General features: G+C 36.5%; 1 protein-coding gene across 4 annotated transcripts in view; it reads right to left on the bottom strand.

Moving 5' to 3' along the window:
• BRD1 (bromodomain containing 1) overlaps positions 1-18,163 on the bottom strand; it is a 49,511-nt gene extending 31,348 nt beyond the window's left edge. For all 4 annotated transcript variants that reach the window (XM_026669016.2, XM_026669017.2, XM_087969429.1 and 1 more), the window contains exons 1-4: positions 17,655-18,163; positions 8,907-10,284; positions 5,183-5,339; positions 4,736-4,867 (exon numbers count right to left, since the gene is read on the bottom strand). In XM_026669016.2, coding sequence (XP_026524801.1) covers positions 4,736-4,867; positions 5,183-5,339; positions 8,907-10,270 — 1,653 coding nt within the window. In that variant the 5' untranslated portion in view covers positions 10,271-10,284; positions 17,655-18,163. The remainder of the gene's footprint in view (positions 1-4,735; positions 4,868-5,182; positions 5,340-8,906; positions 10,285-17,654) is intronic.
• Between the last annotated feature and the right edge of the window lie 788 nt (positions 18,164-18,951).

The following is an 18,951-nucleotide window of genomic DNA, read 5'->3' as shown; positions in this document are numbered from 1 at the left end:
CACTCTTATATTAATTTCATATTCTTTTAATATTATTCCTCATAACAAACTAATAATTTTTATTAACATTTTCATGTCTTAAGATTTTTTCATCTGTTTTCTCGCTTGGTAAATTTTACCAAGATACATAAATTCCTCTAATTGCTCTAGTTTTCCACTATGTATGTGTAATTTTAATAGCATTTTCCATATCAAATGCAGCTATTTTGCTTTTCAATTGGTTTTTCAGATCAATGCTTTACACAATCTAACTTTTGCTAAAGATCATTCAGGTTTTAATCAATACCGCACCTTGTCTGCATACAAAAGTACACATACATTCATTTCCTAAAACCAGAATATCTCTAATTAAATCATCAAAATATTTTTATGCATTTATAAACAAACAACCAGGGAACATTACAGATCCTTGGTTCAATGTTAAATTATTTACTAATCATCCTATTTACTGTATCTACATTAGGGGTGTCAAACTCAAGACCCCGTGGACCGAATCCAGACTGTGAAGTGTTTAAATATGGCCCATGGGGCTGCCCTGGAAACAGCCAAGGACTGGCCCACAGTGCCTCTGCCAGAGAAAACAGAGCTTTGGGGAGTCGCGCGTGGCCCTCCCGAGCTCTGTTTTCGGTGGCAGAGGATTGCAGGAGGCTGTTGCAGCTGAAAACGGAGCTCGGAAGCCCGTTTTCACTATCAGAGTACTCGGGCCACCACCTGCACCCTCAACGAGTGACATCGAGCCAGCCTGGCCACACCCACCCCAGCCCCCCCCCCCCGAGGTCAAACACAACCCCTCAATGAAATTGAGCTTGACACCCCTGATCTACATGCAAACTGTACATCCACCATATACTGCTCTTACTTCATTTAGCCACCAACCTGCATTTCCATATATGGGCAAACATCTCAAAATTCAAGTCTAGTTACTTTATATGCTTTTCCTGAATTAACGGACACACAATCATCTCTGTCATAGTCACATACTAGCAGGGTGCTCGTGGTTCACTACAAAACTATATGATCGGGCAAGTTTTTAGGAAGGAAAATAAGGGGAAAAAAACGTGCCTCTTCCTACCAGCATCCATCGGTATTCATCTGGCTAGCATCCTGTCAGTGTGTGAGAATTGAGAGGTGTTTTGAAACCCAAACAGTCTTTGCTTTGTGAGCAAGGGAGCAAGGAGCTTGGGCATGGCTTACCTCAACTGTTCTGTAGTAAAGCTGTTTGCTGCTGTGAAAGTAAATCTGTAACTGAAACTCCTCTCCTCTGCTTGTGTTTTGCATTTGGAAGAGATTTCTTTTCAGGTGGGGAGGGAGAGTAGAACTCCTTAGCATCAGAGTGTATTAGTAATAATATACAAAATACTAATGCTCTGATGGTCATTTTGAAAAATCCTTTCTTAGTGAGCACCTAGAAGCCAAGAGGAACATACGTGCCAAATTTCAAGTTTGTAGACTTTATAGTTCTGGAGATTTTGTGATGACGCATGAGTGCTTTTTTGCTTTTATATATATAGATTTCTCGGTGATTTCCTGAATGCAAAAATCTGATTGCATGTACCCTGCCTGGCATAAATAATGCTGTACTTTGTATGCTTGTTCATTGTCATCTCCGTCTCCTACCTTTCTGTTCAGAATTCTGCCCAGCACTATTCCAAGAACTCTTACTAAGACCCCTATACTTCTGAATTTATTCATTATAGTTCCATTTGTACAAGTGAATAGTAATGGTATTCTTTCAAGTGTCAGGAAGAAATGAAATCATCACATGCCTGTTGAATATATTGCATAGACATCCATTGAGCAAACTGTACTAGCATTTAGTATTTCTCCAATTGTATATCCATACTTGCAACCTTAAAACTTTTAAACATTTTCACAGCACTTATGATTTATCTTTTATGTTTACTTTCCTACATTTCTTTTGCCTCTTTAATTCTTAATAATTCTTTCCCTTCCTTGATTAAATTCTTTGTAATTTCTTGACTCTACTACATAAGCATTACTTATGCATGCTGCTTTCTCTCATCCATAGCTTCTTCATCTATCTATTATACTTTTTCATATTTTTACCAGCATCTCCATATACTTCTATGGTACCATATTTCTTTTCACTCTGCATCAAGTAGTTTCTATAACTTCTTTCCTTATGTCCATTTTCCATTCATCCTGTTTGCAGATTACACAGGTTTCTAATGCTTTTTATACATGATACATACTTTTTCTTCCTGCAATAATTTATTTCCATTTTTGCTTCTTTACTTATTTCCTTTTCTTCTGTCCCTTTTCCCACAAAATCCAGTTTTGACACACAAATACATACAAAATGGTCTTTCTACATTCAAAACTTTTCATCATCCTTGCATTTTTCATTAATTCTCTTAACATTTCATTAAAAATCATTCATGTAATTTATACTTATACTCATTCCTTTCCCATGCATATGTATAAAAGACTAATGATTCAAACACAAATTCAAAAGAGATGACCTTTTATAAACAGACACACATCAGTCATAATTCTCATTCCTTTTGGACCAAACAGCCCAATCATGTAACCTGCACTTGTGTTCTAACTATGCTAAATTAGAATCATTTTTCTTTTCTTTTTAAAAGACAGCACTCTCAACATCTTTGAAAATCATGAAAGAAGCTGGGTTATGGGTAAAAATAAAGAGTGAAAAGGGGAAAACAAAAAGTTTAAAGAAAAATAGGAAAATGAACTGCAATTTATAGTGCAGCTAAATGAGTAGGTTAGTATGGTTGCTCAACAACAAGACACTAATGAACTGGGCATGGCAGTGCCTGCATTTTCTGTGTCATTTGAGAAGAGCATATCTTCCTTACCACTTTCTGTAGAAGGACAAATTCAAAGCTTACTTTTATATTGTATTACTGTTTAGTTTGGAAGTATTACTGCTTCGGACAGGAAGGCTATTCAGAGAGTGGTAAGGATGGCAGAAAAGATTACTTGGAAGTTCACTTTCTACTACCTAGGACACAGCATATAAGCAATGCTTAACCAGAGTCTGCAATATTGTCAGAGATGCTACACATCCTCTCCATGACCAGTTTTCTTTATTACCTTCTGGGAGGAGGCTTCATTTCTCTGAAGTAGAACAACAAATTCTGTAATAGCAATAGCACGTAAGACTTATCTAGTGCTTCACAGCAGTTTACAGAATCAGTATATTGCCCCCAACAATCTGGGTCCACATTTTACTGACCTCAGAAAGACTGAAGGCCGAGTAAACCTTGAGACGGTCAGGATTGAGGGAATCAAACTCCTGGCAATGTGAACAATCTTACCCTTCAATACTGCATTCTAACCACTGCGATACCAAGGCTCTTAATAGCTTTGTACCATATAGTATCAATTTTGTTAACTTTCAAGACTCTTTTTTTGCTTTGTATTCAAGATGGACTGTGACTAATGTATACATGTGTGTAATGTATAAATAAAGCATATGTGTATAAATGTTATCTTATCTTGTAAGTTACCTTTTTCTGAATAGTTTGAATAGTTTTTTATTCATTTCCAAAACTTTGTTGAAGGGGAAGGTAAGGTTACAGCATTTGTTTTACATAAGTACTCTTCAGACTGTTAGATTTAGATTCAGAATTTGAATGAGACTAAAAACATAGAACTGTTCAGACATCAACACAGATAGAAATAATAAATGGATTTCTGAAAAAAGAATTCTGTGCTATTTTTAAGACCAAAAGGATGCTGATTATTAGATAATAATAATAATGCTGCCACAATAATTTGCCTATTTTTTATTTACAATTTAATCAGTTTTAACAACAATGTTCAAGCTAATTTTTGGGAGATTATATATTTATCAAATTCTCTCCACAATAAAATGAACAATTCACCTATTTCTTTCCAACTAGTAAGTTCACAGTAATTGGAAACTCTGTACAGACACTGGTAAAGAGAAATATAGCTCACAAAACACATGTAAACTGAGCCTGCTAGCCTATCTGAGCAACTCTGTAGAAGTACTTCTTGGACTTGTATTTGGCCAGAATGAGTATCATAGCAGTATATTTGCTGTATAAGAAGACATGGGACAAAGTGATTGGAAAACCTAGATAAATTATACAGACACTTTTCAAATTGCTACAGTCAGGGAAAAGATTTATGTTTTTCTATAGCTCCAAACCTTAAAATTACAAATTATGTTTTATGAATATTCTAATTGTTTCAGAAATGCAAAAGAACACAGGGCTCAGCCTTTCTCTAATGGAGTTGTTCCTTTAGAAAAGTACAGTAATTAGATACAATATAAAGAGAAAAGAAAAAAATACATTAAAAAAGTAGTCTTGATTCTTTATGGAATGAGCAAAATTAGCCTACTTTCACAAAGGTATCAATTTACTTTGTATCTGTTAATAGAAAAAAATACTACTTCTTGCTATGGCCAGCCTAAGCACTTAAATAAGAGTTATAATCTTGGACTTGCCAGAAATGGTAAAAGGGGCAGTGCAAGAACACATGAGCAATTATTTCTGGAAAGTGATTAAACATGAGCCAATATTTCTATCCTTTCCTTCTACCATCCTGGAGGATATGATGATAATTCTCACTATGGTGCTTGCTATTACTGTAGATATTTTGTAAAAGGAAAAATAAAATCTCTCCCATTACAGGAAGAACAGCCCTATCATTTCCATTCACTGCCAAGTGAAACTTAAGGTATGTAAACTCACACAAAATCGTCAACAGCTTTATATACCTGTTCTCTTTTTAATTTTTCTCGTTTTCGTATAAGCTCTATCAACAACCGTGCTCTTTCAAGATCATGACGGAGTCTTTGCCAGTACTTCAATTTCTCTTTTAAGGCTTGTGTTTCTTCATCATCTTCCCTCTTAAGAAAGAAAAAAAAATCATGTATTTGTTAGTGTAATTGAAATATTAAGTAGCTAATAACTCTATTGCAAAAGCAACTGTTAGTACGTTTTGCCCATAGTACAAAATTATGTGCAATGCTTTTTCTTCATGTAAAACACAGCATCTCAATTTTGTATTTACACTTAATTTAATGCACATATTTTACTCCTTGTATAAAATATAAGCATTCACATAATTTATATTATTCTTAATTACAGTGGTCTTGGATAATTGTACCCATATATTATTAACTCAAATATGCCAAATATATGAAGTAAGGAAATAAAGGTACCTGTTGTGTGTTTCTTTGTGACTGCAGGCTGGACTGTAGTCTTCTCAATAAAGGAACACCATTTCTGGACAATCTTTTAAGTAGCCAATAACTATGGACTCTTTCTACAAATTGCTTCTTTCGCTGAATTGCCACCTGATTCATAATTTTATTTAATCTGAAACAGGAAAGAAAGAAATAGCAATATTTTGAAATAAAACACTAAACATATTTTAATTATAAATCTAACTAGATTGTATTGTTTCAGAACTATTCTACTATATATCTTCACATGGTTCTGTATCCAAAGAACAACTTTGAACAAAGACACTTTTTTTCAATTATTTTTCTAATATTGGATACTTGTGTCACAAATTATTAGTAGAAATCCCTTTGGGTTTAAAAGATTTATCGTATATTAAAGAAGAATGCTAAACAAACATATAGTAATATTTTTGGCATGTAGTTACTATTATTTAAGTTTAGAATACTATTATCAGTTACACAGAAACTACAAAATCTGATATATCACATTATTTAATTCTTTTGTACTTTAGAGTATTTACTCAGATCTACAGAGAAAGTTTACAAAACAAACTCTAACCAATTCATGTATTCAAAAACCTCCAGTGAGTAAATGAATATGGATATGAATATCTATCTATCTATCTATCTATCTATCTATCTATCTATCTATCTATCTGCAGCACATCACTATATATTCATTACAAATTTTATTAATTATTTAACATTTCAGAGAAAGATTACTAAACAAACTCTCAACACTTAAACACTTAAAAAACCTTCAATAAATAAATGATACATTTCATTACAAGTGTATTGACTGATTTTTTTACTTTATTACCATTAGATAATGCAGATCTGCATAAAAGTTCACAATACTTAAATCAATTAAATTCATTTATTTTTGAAAGATTTAATAGACCACAGGTTCATACATATTTGTCAGTCACTTTTATTATTTATTTATTAGATTTGTATGGTGCCTATATCACCCATCAAGTCACTTTAATTCATGAAACCTTTATAGCATCTTCTTGACCTCCTAGAGCAAGGGGCTTCAAACTTGGCAAGTTTAAGACTTGTGGACTTCAACTCCCAGAATTCTGAGCTAACATGACTGGAGGAAAAATTCTGGGAGTTGACGTTCACAAGTCTTAAACTATCAAGTTTGAAGACCCCGTCCTAGAGATTAATTTTCAACTGATAGATGAGTTATGCAATTGGCTATCTAGCTTGATATATCCTCTAGTTCTATTATTATTCCAATCTTATTTGCTTCATCTAAGTACTAACAGGTGCACCATTTTCCTGCCATTATTTCTCAGTATAAACTGAATTAGCTAATAAAGTATTCTATTTGCAAAAAGAAGATACAATGAAAACACAAACTGGGAGCAGAGATAATTATAGATGAATACTAGAAACTGATATTAAAACACACTATAAGAAATAGGCTTTATACACTTGTGTAAATAAATGAAAAAAGACCTAACCATCCATCCATCTCCCCTCTTCAGAGTACGGTTCCCCAAATAATAACTCATGCTATTTGTGAAGGGTGAGCATTTTCCATTAATTTAATATGATATTGAGAATTCCAGTCTAGAGGAAACTTGGCTACCAGAATAAAGTGTATTTGCTCCTCCAATCTCTTATTATAATGCATTGTGAAACCCTATATCCCTTCTTAGTTTCACTGGGTTTAATAATTTAACACTGTCTACAGATACATATTAAGTCCTCAGCAATATTTATCTTAGAATATAGGAAGAACAGGTTTTTTAAAAAAAGTAGATTACAAATTATCTTCATTTTTGAGAAACAGTACAATTATAATATTTTAGCTTGAAAGTCTTCCTTATTAGTCCAGGACATTCAGAATGGAAATTTTCAACAGGAGAACATTCTAAATAACATTTAAAATAACAAGCCTTGCTCCTGATGAAGTGTATTCCAACTGAAAGAATTTTATAAATTTGTAATGTGAAAGTACAAGACTGTTTTATTTTAACACACTTTAAGTCAGAGCTGCCTGACATATTCATATTAATCATTATCATTTCATAGTTTCATAAACTTTTAAAAATATACTTAAATTCTTAATATTAAATTATCCAGAACACATATATACAGAAAAATGTTCTGAAGTTACTGTTGTTAAATATAATCTGAAAATTGTTAGAAATCAAGGAATGAATATCATAATGTACTGTAGTTCTGCATAGCTTATTCCTAACTTCAAAGTGTGGCCTGCCGGAAAGGGAAAAAACTATAGATATCTGTTCAAGTATCAAGCTAAATAAACTACAGAAATAATTTATTTGTTTTGCTTAAATATAAGTCATGGACAAGGAATAAAGTACATTAGCTAAAATTGTCTGTTTCATAGCTTATAAGCTTGTACTTGAAGTTCACTTAAGTTCTAGATACATTTTGGAAGTTTGAAGAGTTAAAATGTTTTGTATATTTAAGATATAAGACACAATAAGAACAAACAATATTTGTTTTCCAAATAGCCAGACTATGCAATGCCAATGATAGGATTATGGAAGCTGTATTGCAAAATATGTAAAGGACAAAATTTTGTTTCTTCTTAGCAAGCACACAAAATGCAATATAACTCCCTTCTTTCTCCATAAGATATGTCTGCAACTTGAGTAATACCTCAAAAACTGATATCCTTTTGCAGTCACTTTAAGACTGAAGGAACTCTTGTTCAAAAATGTGTTTTTGAAAGCAGCGTACTACTAAAATCAATTATACAGAAGAAAACATGTAATGCTTCACCATATAGTTTATTAAACAAAATTGAATAATTCCAAATAGCTGGAACAGGCAGCTGAACAGTGACATAATCAAAGTATGCATAATTTCTTTCATGGAATACTAAATATGGACAAGGAAGTATCAAAACATTAGGATTAGGATCAGTTCTACTAAGATGACTGAAAGAAAATTTAGTAGAAAAGAAAATACTTCCTCTCACACTATATATAATTAACTTGTGAAATTCATTACTATCAGACGTGATTACGGTCACTCATTTGGATGGTATTAAAACAAGAGAGGATAAAGGCATGAAGAACAGGTCTATCAAGGCTTTTAAGTCTTGAAAAGACAGTGCTACTTCCAGATTGGAAATAACATGCCTTCAAATACCAGATGAAAAGAAACAACAACAGGACGGGATTATGTTCCTACCTCTGGCTTGCATAGCTTCAGATTCAAAGGCAAAAAGATGCTCTGGAGCATGATTGGGCACTCACACCGCAACTCCTTAAAGAGCTGGATTGTTTCCCAGGATCATGTAGCTATTCTTTGCAGCTGCAGCATTATCCAAAGAAAAATCTTTATTTTAATGAGTTACAGACAGGCGCTACATATGCAAATCCACATACTCCAGGGCAACTTTCTGCCTTTGAAACATAAACACTGCATAGCCCTAATACATATCTAGCAGTCATTCTCAATTAGTCACCAGGCTTACCTATTCCAAATCAACACAAGGAAAACAAATGAAAACCATTTATGACTGAAATTTATTGCTAAAGTAAGATCTAAGAGAATGACCATTTCTCATTTCCTTTAATTGTTAAGGATCTGGGACCTTTAGTGTATCTTGTCCTGAAAAAGCCTATTAAGCATTAATTTTTGCTCCTCATTAATACGTTGGTAACACTAACAACTGCAAAAAAAATTTAAAAAAAAAATATTTTCTTACCTCTGGGGAGGGATACAGGGAGCAGATACTGCAGGCATAACTGCACATGTTTCAGTTAGTGTTTTCTTTGACTTTTTAGCTTTTTTTCGGAACCTTGATGTAGACCTGGTTTTGGCCATGCCCTCCTTTCGGTAGAGGCCATTTTTCATTTCAGTTTCTCCATAAATATTCAGAGGCCTCCGAACAGATCCTGGTGGTGTATGTATATCACAATATGCAGTTTTTTTCACTGAGAATGTTGTGCCTCCACCAGTTAATTCTTTCACGGGTTCCATTTTCATATACAAACCAGCTTTTTGAGCGCATGTAACATGGAATGCTGTGTAACAGTTTGCTTTGTGGCACTGAATACAGGCACCAACACCTTTCTGTTTACAGAGGTAGCATGTTAACTTCCATCGGGCAGGGGGAATGTTTTTGACTCCATCTATTGGCTCAATAAAAACTGTATTGGCAAATCCAACCTCTGGAATCCAAAGAGCACACACAACATGTCCCCACCGATCGTCGTCAGTCTTTTTAAAGGCACCTCCTTTGTTTGGACACAATACACAGTCTACAGGCCTTGAACGGGATTGCAGACATTGTCTGCAAAGCCACTGGCCCTCAGGTATATATGGCACCCCGTAACACTCCTGATGCACAGCTAAATTACACATGTCACAAAAAAGAATCACATTGCTGTTCTGACATTCTCCATCCATGCAAATACAACAAACTGCATCTTCGTCAATTAAAGACTGATGTTCACCCTGTTTTTGAGTCTCGCAGTAAGACTCTTTTTCAAAACGGTCCATAAGAAATTCAAACATATTTTGTGATACAACCGAGACTCCATCACTTTTTCGCTTCTCGTTGATTATTTCTAACCATGCATAATCTTCTTCATCCATATCGTATTCCACTTCATTATCTAGTTCTTCTGAGGACTTTTCAATGAATTTATAGTAAGTCGGAGGTCTACGAGGTGCAGAAGGTGGGCTATATTCAACAACATGCACTTTTGGTTCTGGAAGAGTACTTGCAGTGGGTGGAATGCTATGTGTGTTTGGAAGAGTTTCACTTTTCTTTTTAACTTTATTGTTTCTGTGCCTCTTTGCTCTCAGACAGATTAGTGGCCTCTCACTATTTTCTTTATTGCTGTTGCATTCACTTAATTCTTGGGCTGTAAGATCATCTTCCAATATAATCTCTAAGGGTTCAAAGATACTGATTCGGTGTAAGCGACCTTCAATTTCTATTTCTACCATCCTTTGCGCTTGGGCATAGGTTAAGGTTTCTCTTGTAGGGGACCGTTTAATACTGCATGGAGAAGAAGAATGCCGTGCTGAAGATACTCGATGACATCTTCCTTTCCTCCTCATTTGGTAATGATTACCTACAATTTAAAAGAGTGATTGTTAAAACAATAAGCTTGAACTGTACTATGAAAACAGGCAAGTTTACTTTTTTTTGTCTTGAAGGATAAGGCTAGCACCTGTATTTTTGAAAAATATGCACTAGAAAACAAAACACACAACTTAAAATGAAAAATTCCATAACTGTTATACAAATACAGTGATCAATTTATAAGTAATCAATATTACTATCTATCTTCCTCTGACATTAGAAACATATTCCTATATTATAGGAACAATTTTGAGACAAAATGAATAGAAAAGACTGCTTTAATTGAAAAAATGGTCTAAAGATAAAAGTTCACTTGTACTATAATTATCTTAAAATTATTAAGCAACTTAAATTATTCTAAAATTCTTACTTTTAAAAACTCATTTACAGACATCCGCAAATTAGTTTTGTCTTCCATGTCATAGAACTATAGGGGGCTAGAAGAGACTTTGGAGGTCTTCTAATTCAACCCACTGCCCAAAGCAGGAGTCTTATGCCATCTAGGACAAATAATTGTCTGATTTTCTCTTGAAACTCTCTAGCAATGGAGCACCCCAACTCTGGGAGGCAAACTGTTCCTCTGGTTGTTTTCACTGTCAGGAAATTCCTCCTTAGTTTGACATTGATTCTCCCTCTGAGGAGGTTCCACCTGTTCTCAGGTGCTATGGAGAACAAATCAACACTTTCTTCCCTTCCTTCAACTACTGGAAGATGGCTAGGCCTTCTCTTCATTAGGCTAGACATACTTGTTCCCTTAACTGTTTATTGTACAATTTAGCCTCCAGAAAAAAATATCATTTTTGTTGATCTTCTCTGAACTTTTTCTAGGGGCTTCTACATCTTTTTTTGTATCATGGTGACCAGAAGCAGATATAGTATTTCAAGTGTGACTTCATTAGTGTAATACAGGAAGTCCTTAACTTAACAGCCATTTAGCGACTGTTACAATGGCGCTGAAAAAAGTGATTTATGACTATTTTTCACACTTACAACCATTGCAGCATCTTCGTGATCATGTGATCAAAATTCTCTCACTTGGCAACTTACATGTCTTTATGGCAGCTGCAGAGTCCTGGGGTCATGTGATCACCTTTTGCAAACTTCTGACAAGCAAAGTCAAAGTGAAAGCCAGATTCACTGAACAACCTTTACTAACTGAACAAGTGCAGTGATTCACTTAGCAACTGTCGCAAGAAAAGTCATAAAATGGGGCAAAAGTTGCAGCTGTCTTGCTTAGCAACTAAAATTTTGGGCTCAATTGTGGTCGTAAGTCAAGGACTACCTGTATAGAGCGGTACTATCACTTCCCATGATTTTGGTACCTTCTTTTGATGTAGCCTAGAACAGTATTTTTGTTATTTTGGCAACTGCAGCACATCACTAACTTAAGCAGTGATTGATAAGGAAACCTAGATCCCACTCACAGATACTACTGTTGAGCCAGGTACTGCCTATTCTGTACCTTTATATTTGTTTTTTCCTGTGTAAGTGGATGGCCTTACTTTTCTCACCATTAAGCTGCATTTTGTTGGATCTTTTTGAATCCTGAGTCTATCTTCCAAAGTTTTGCAATATCCCCCCACCCTCAGCTTGGTGTCACCTGCAAATTTGATATGTGAATTGGTTAAAGTTACATTTCTACATATATTTACCTAGAATTAAAACCCAACATTATATTTGTTGTTTATACGTATACATTTATCAAATGGTATGAAAATTTTGGTTTGCTCTTAAATGAAGTCATAACAAAGACAGTCTTCACATCATTGCCTCAGAGGGGAGAAAAAATGTCTAATATGCATACACTTATACATTCTTGCATTATTTCTTTAATTCCAATAAATATTCTTTTTCTCACACTCAGGATATACATTATAGATTTTTCCTGCTCTCACATTCAACAGAGTAAAAATCTCAGCCTTTTTAATGCAGAGTCGTTTGCTGAGAGGAGCAGCTATAGAAATCAAATACATAAATAAATAAAAAAATTGACATTTTAAGACAGCACTGTCTATATTATGAACATTTTTATTCTCCTCAGGACAGCCTTTCTATTCCAAAATTCTGTCTAGGACACATATGAAACAAAAAGGCAACTCTGATTCAACATACCTAGTTAGAAATGGCAACTTAATGTGTCTTGAACTTGGAAAAAAACATCCCATGTTGTAAGTTTTATTCTATGTTCAAAACAAAATATTCCTTGCTTATTCCAAGTTCAGGACAAAAAGTCCTGTATATGTATACAAATGATTTTGTACCACTCAATAAATCAAACCACAATATGATTAGTTCATTTCATTTACATTCTTTGAAGTCAAGGAGACCTAGAATTATAGTCTTTGCTGCAACTGTCTGATGCTAGTTGAAGAGATGGATGAGAATAAAGGAGAGTCAAATAGGCACATGTGGCTTGATTTTTGATGATGTGGTATTATGGAACATCTTTATATTCTTTTGTTACTACTTTGTTTTTATATTTCTAAACTGTGTCAGCTGTCCATTATTGCTACTTGTGAGTAGGACAAGCACATTATTTGGGATATCAAAAAAGACTTGTGAATGCACAATGGGTGTATTAATTATCAGTTTATATTCTTTACTAAGGAAATAAGAATTCATGATTTCAATGTAACTTTATTGTTCCTATTCTATGTGGACTAGGTTTCCTTTTTCTGTGAAATTCTCAAATGCAAAAGTATATATTGTGTAACATGAATAGTAGATTGCAAAATGCTGTTAAACTTATAGATATTAAATACAACATTTATATTATTTCATTTGCTAATAACTACAGATGTATATTTTTATACTATGCTATTTGTGGATTATTCTGAAGAAAAGCCATTGCTGTGGTTACTTCTTTATTTGACTCAATTCTATGACTGTAAAAGAATTAGAGTTGTTTTCCCCATATTGTATTAATGATTAAATTAATGTAGATAATTTATATTTGGATGGTTGATGTTATAGTAAAGGAATTCTGCTGAAAAAAAAAATCATTGTTTAATGCAGATTTCAGTCAGACAAATTATGAAAAGTTGAGAGTCCACAGGCTATTATTCCTATGATGAATAGCTGAGATAAATTGTACATTTATCTGAACACTATACTTTGTAAAAAAAAAACATTGTTTACAAATATTACAAACCAAATCTTTACTATTTAATCTAAATGAATTACTTCCAGTAAATAATTTTGAAAATCCAGAATTTATAATACCCAAGGCATGAAATCTCTTGTAAATTATTAGATTCCACTGGTAGTTCAGCATTCTAAGCATTATACCTGGAATAAAATATATCATCTTCAGAAACAATTGAGAAAAAATATCTTGAATAGTAATTGACCAAATAGTAACTTCTAATAATGATATAGATCCCCTATTTCTTTTCATGTTCTCAGATCATATTACGTTGTTGCATTTAATTTTCAGTCTGTCCATACATGACAGTAGCTCAAGTAACATTAGAAATTGTCCATGAAAAACTTCCATTCCCAAAAGTACAGAGGGAGGAAATTATCTTTGATGCAATCAATTTCTTATACCCACAGAGAGGGGTATTTAAAAAAAACTTGGAAACTTTTCATGAAAGAACTAAAAATGGCAAGAAAAATGAAGCAAGATCACATATATATTGGTGGGAATTGGTGGATATTTGGGGGGAATGAAAACTTTAAATGTAATTCCATTGAATCAATCAGAGTTCATTTTTTCTGATTTCTTCTGGAAAGTTTCACTGACACAGTTGATTCTATTTTAGCAAAAGTGCAATATAGGACAAATGATAATCCTTATGTACCACACATATATTTGGAAAAATTGTACTGTAATATGAAGTAGATTGGTATTGAAGTATACATGCAAAACGTATAAACATGTAGAAAAACGATGTTTGGACCATTCTGATCAAGAATACCCAGATAAAGACTATATATATATATATATATATAGAGGTATGCTATTCCCAGTTAATTCCCCTCTCAATCTTTAGAATATGGATATATATTACTCAAGAACACTGAAGGACATTTGTCTAGAGCTGTCTTACACCAATAAGCCAAGGAACATGAGCAAATAGAATAAAATAAGTTGGTGAAGAGTAGGGAATGAAAAAGAAGAGGATGACAGAGAATGAGGTGGCTGGATGGAGTCACTGAAGCAGTAGACGTGAGCTTAAATGGACTCCGGAGGATAGTAGAGGATAGGAAGGCCTGGAGGAACGTTGTACATGGGGTCGCAATGGGTCGGACACGACTTTGCAATTAACAAGGGAATGAAGCTCAATAAGATCTTATTCCCACCTATAAAGATGTTGTACCCATTCATCAAAGAACTATGTCTTCTGATTACAAATAAATAAAACCATAAAATGTTAGAAGGAAAATGTATTTAATTGTTTTCATTTATCTTCCGTTCCAAATAAATTACAAATACACACTATAAAATACATTTAAACCTTTATTCTTCAACTGTTTGGTTACCATAATTTAAGAGCTGTCAATAAATTAATCCTTTCACTGGAGCAGCATTTCTGAATCTTGGCAACTTGAGATGTGTCTTTCAAATTGAACTCTCAGAATTCTACACACATCTTTAAGTTGCGAAAATTGAGAAAAACTGCAGTGTTGTTTTTCAGGAAGACATTGGATAGTCATCTATTGGGGATGAATCCTGCAGTTCAAGGACTGGACTTCTAAATTCCATCTAATTCTCTAAAATGTATACTTTTCCCTGTAAGGATTTATATCAGAACGCATGTGCAAACTATGTTTTAAGTCATAGTACTAGTTTTTCTGAATGACATTAATTTATGCTCATAATTTACTCAGATTTTTCTACTTTTCAAACTCATTATAAAGCTTTACTAAAAAACAGAATCCTAAAAAACAGTTAACCATATATACTGCTTTATAATGCTTTACAGCCCTCTCTAAGTGGTTTACAGAGTCAGCATATTGCCCCCAACAATCTGGGTCCTCATTTTACCCACCTCGGAAGGATGAAAGGCTGAGTCAACCTTGAGCCTGGTGGGATTTGAACTGCCAAACTATAGACAGCTGGCTGCTGAGGTAGCTTGCAGTAACTGCACTCTAACCACTGCGCCACAGAGGCTCCTATAAAGCTGCTATAGACTAAAAATGTCTTTTTAAACAGTATATATATTTAAGTGAAATTATGTTAAAATAGTGATAAGAAATATTAGCATGTGCAGAGTTCCATCAAATTAAGATTTATTCTATGGGCTATTTTATATATATTTCCATATGTACAACAATGTATTTACAAACCTTGCATCAAAATAAATATTTACAAAACTCCAAAGTTGTTAGGGTTTACTTAAAAGTTATTTTTAAAATAGCATCTTATAGCCAAGTTTAGTTTCTACCCAAAAACTGTAATCTTATACTGTGAATAACTATATACAAGTTTAAAAGTATTTGTTACAAGCAGCAATTTGGAATATAACTTTATGCTTGTAAAATACAATATAAGATTTCAACAGGTTTCACTCTCAAATACAAAGCGTACTACAATTCATCCAAACATTTATTTCTTAACAATCTTTTATGGTTGCCATTATTATAATTTTATAGCCAATAAGGCAGATATCCCAGATCTATGCATGCAGACATACCCTGAGCAGGTTAGTCCTCGACTTACAACTATTTAAAGTTACAATGGCAGTGAAAAAGGTGACTTATGACTATTTTTCACACTGAATGACCACTGCAGCATCTCCATGTGACCAAAATTCAGATGCTTGGCAACTGGTTCATATTTATGACAGTTGCAGTATCCAGGGGTTTTGTGATCCCCTTTTACAACCTTCTGACAAGCAAAATCAATAGGGAAGCCAGATTGATTTAACATCAGTGTTACTAACTTAACAACTGCAGCGATTCATTTAACAACTCTGGTAAGCAAGGTCCTAAAATGAAGTAAAACTTATTTAACAAATGTCTCACTTAGCACTTAGAAATTTGGGGCTCAATTGAGGCTGTAAATCAAGGTCTACCTGTAGAACATAAACTATATCAACTTCAGAGAATTATTAAATCAGACATTCTGTCGTAATTATTTCAGACAACAAAGAGATACGGTTGAATTCAACATAATAATCAAGTTGCAGCAATAACAATCAACACTTCTTGCAACTGAAATTATTTATAAATAATTTATTTTAATTATTTATAAATAATTATTTTACAAATAACCCAAGGCAGTAAAGTACCTTCCTCCTCCTATGTTTCCTGTGGAATGAGTTGGACAAAGTGATTGGCCCAAGGTCCCACAGCTGGCTTTCATGGCCAAGGCAGAACCTGAACTCTGGTCCTGTACCTGCTTTCTTAACCACTAGACCAAAGTGACTACATTAAATATTCTCAAAAACAACTAATAAGCAAATTTCACTATTTGCTGAACTTCTGATATCATCTATTTAATACAAAAAAAAAGAAAAGAAAAGAAAAAGTAACAAGAACACTTTTCCCCCAGTCCACTTAAAAGATAAATTCCGATGAATAATAATTTATTAAGTTGTTATGCCAACCAACCATCCAACACTCTGGGCAGAAGAGAACCCTTTCTATAAGGGCTACTCTTCAGTAACTCCAGCAACCTAATCCTGTTACATGTTTACGCTCAAATCTATACCCATGTGGTCGTCAGAGACCACGGTGGCACAGCAACCAAGCCAATGGAAGGGCAAAACTGCATTTCACCCAAAGTTAAAGGGATCTGTACGGAAATTAATCCTCCCCCCCTTTGACGTCACCAAACCTAACCCTTTCGAGGAAGACAATTGAGCCGAAACGAGGTACAGAGAGCCATTTCCCGAGCCACGGGGCGGAAACAAACAAACAAACAAACATGAAGCTGCCATGCCTTCCTCTCTAAGAATGGTTCGTCCCACACGAGTCATCCCCCAGCCCCCAAACATTGGTTTCTCCCCGCCCTGTCCGCGCCCATCGTGACATAAACACACACGCTGAATGGCTCCGGAGCACGCCTCTTTTTCCCCTCCCACACCCCGCCTCCGCGCCGATGGTTCCTGCCCAGACCCACTGGCTCCCCCTCCCCACGTCCGCCCCCCGCACTCCCAGAATGGTTCCTTCCGCACCAGGCCCAGCAACTCTTTCTCCAGCCTCCTCCACCGCAAGCGGCCCCCGGCGCGCCCTTTCCTTCCTTCGCCCGCTTTTCCCCACCCCTGCCGGGACAATACTCGGGCCGCAAACATGGCGCCCGCCCAATGCCATCCTGCCTCCGCAGCTCTCGGCCCGGCGGAGCCGACTCGAGAGGCCGTGCCAGAGCCGGCCAGCTTTTGCCCCCTCACGCCCGAGCTCTCCAGCGCTCACCTGAGGGAGCCGCAAGGACGCGGCTGACAGGCCCTCCTCTTTTTTCACTCGAGACAACGAGCTGGGGTCTGAACTATCGGCGGGCCCGAGGGGCTCCTCCGGCTGTTAGCGCCCGGCGGGACGGAGACCGAGGCGGCAGCGGATAGCCCGCGCCGTCGCGGCCGCCCGCGAGCTCCTGGTTGTGGCGGCGGCGGAGGGGGTGGTGGTTGCTGGATCCGGCTGCAGCGACGCATTCGGGGCGGGAGGCGGAGCGCGTCGCCAAGGGCCGCAGTCCGGCTGCGGGTTGGGTGCGGAGGCGCCCGTGGCCGAGAATCTTCCCCTCCTCCTCCCCCCCTCGGCACAAACAATGCGGCGGCTTCACCACAGCGCTCGCGCCGGCGGGGGAGGGGAGGGAGGGAGCGCGGTGGTGGGGGGAGAGAGAGAGGAGAGGAGGAGGAGGAGCAGGACGTGAGGGCGCCAGGCACCTCCCAGCCCCGCGGACGACGTCGACGCAAACGGCAAGCCGAGACGCCGCGCGTTTTGTGGGCGGAGCCAACGGGTCCCTTTCTCTCTCTCTCTCTCTCTCTCTCTCTCCCCCCAACCCCCGAAGTTCGTCACCCTTCCATCAGCCAATCATCGTGGGGAAAGGTTTACGGTTTCCCCCTCCCCCAAAGCCTCTCTCGGCGGACGTAAACTGCGCTCCAGAAGAGGAGCGGGAGTTCGCGCGGTCTGCGCTGGGTTGTTTTTTTTTGTTTTTTTTGCCGGCTGTCCGTTAAAACTTGCCGGGTTGAAAAGCAAAACGGCAGTTAGAAAGCCAGCGTTGTTGGTGTGGGGGTTGATGACTGCCATTTTGTTTCACTCCCGTGAACCCTCCAATTAAAGGATGATGATGGTTTGGGATTAAACTCTGGTTTACTGGCGGATTGCTGAGTAACACGTGAGGAAGGGACTCCTGCATTTCTCTTGCCAGAAGCCATTCCCCCTTGCTTCTCCGTAGGGTAAAGCTTCTGCAGGAATATCGGGATCGCGTGTTAATAAAATGTGTCTGTTCCTGCTAGTACGGGTAGTCCTCGACTTAGGACCACAATCTAGCCCAAAAATAATGTCAAGTGAGACACCTGTTAAGTGAGTTTTGCCCATTTTACCACCTATCTTGCCAAAGTTGTTAAGTGAATCACTGCAGCTGGCAAGTTGGTAACAAAGTTGTTAAGTCAATCTGGCTTCCCCATTGATTTTGCTTGTCAAAAAGTTGCAAACTGATCACATGACCTTTGGACACAGCAAAGGTCATTAGTATTAGAACCAGTTGCCAAGCATC

Source organism: Notechis scutatus, chromosome 6, assembly GCF_049901735.1.
Source record: "Notechis scutatus isolate UNSWTSFEM ecotype Mainland chromosome 6, rNotScu1.2, whole genome shotgun sequence".
Taxonomy (NCBI): Eukaryota; Metazoa; Chordata; class Lepidosauria; order Squamata; family Elapidae; genus Notechis; species Notechis scutatus.
Note: the sequence above shows the minus strand (reverse complement) of the source record. Positions and strands in the feature narration are given on the sequence as shown.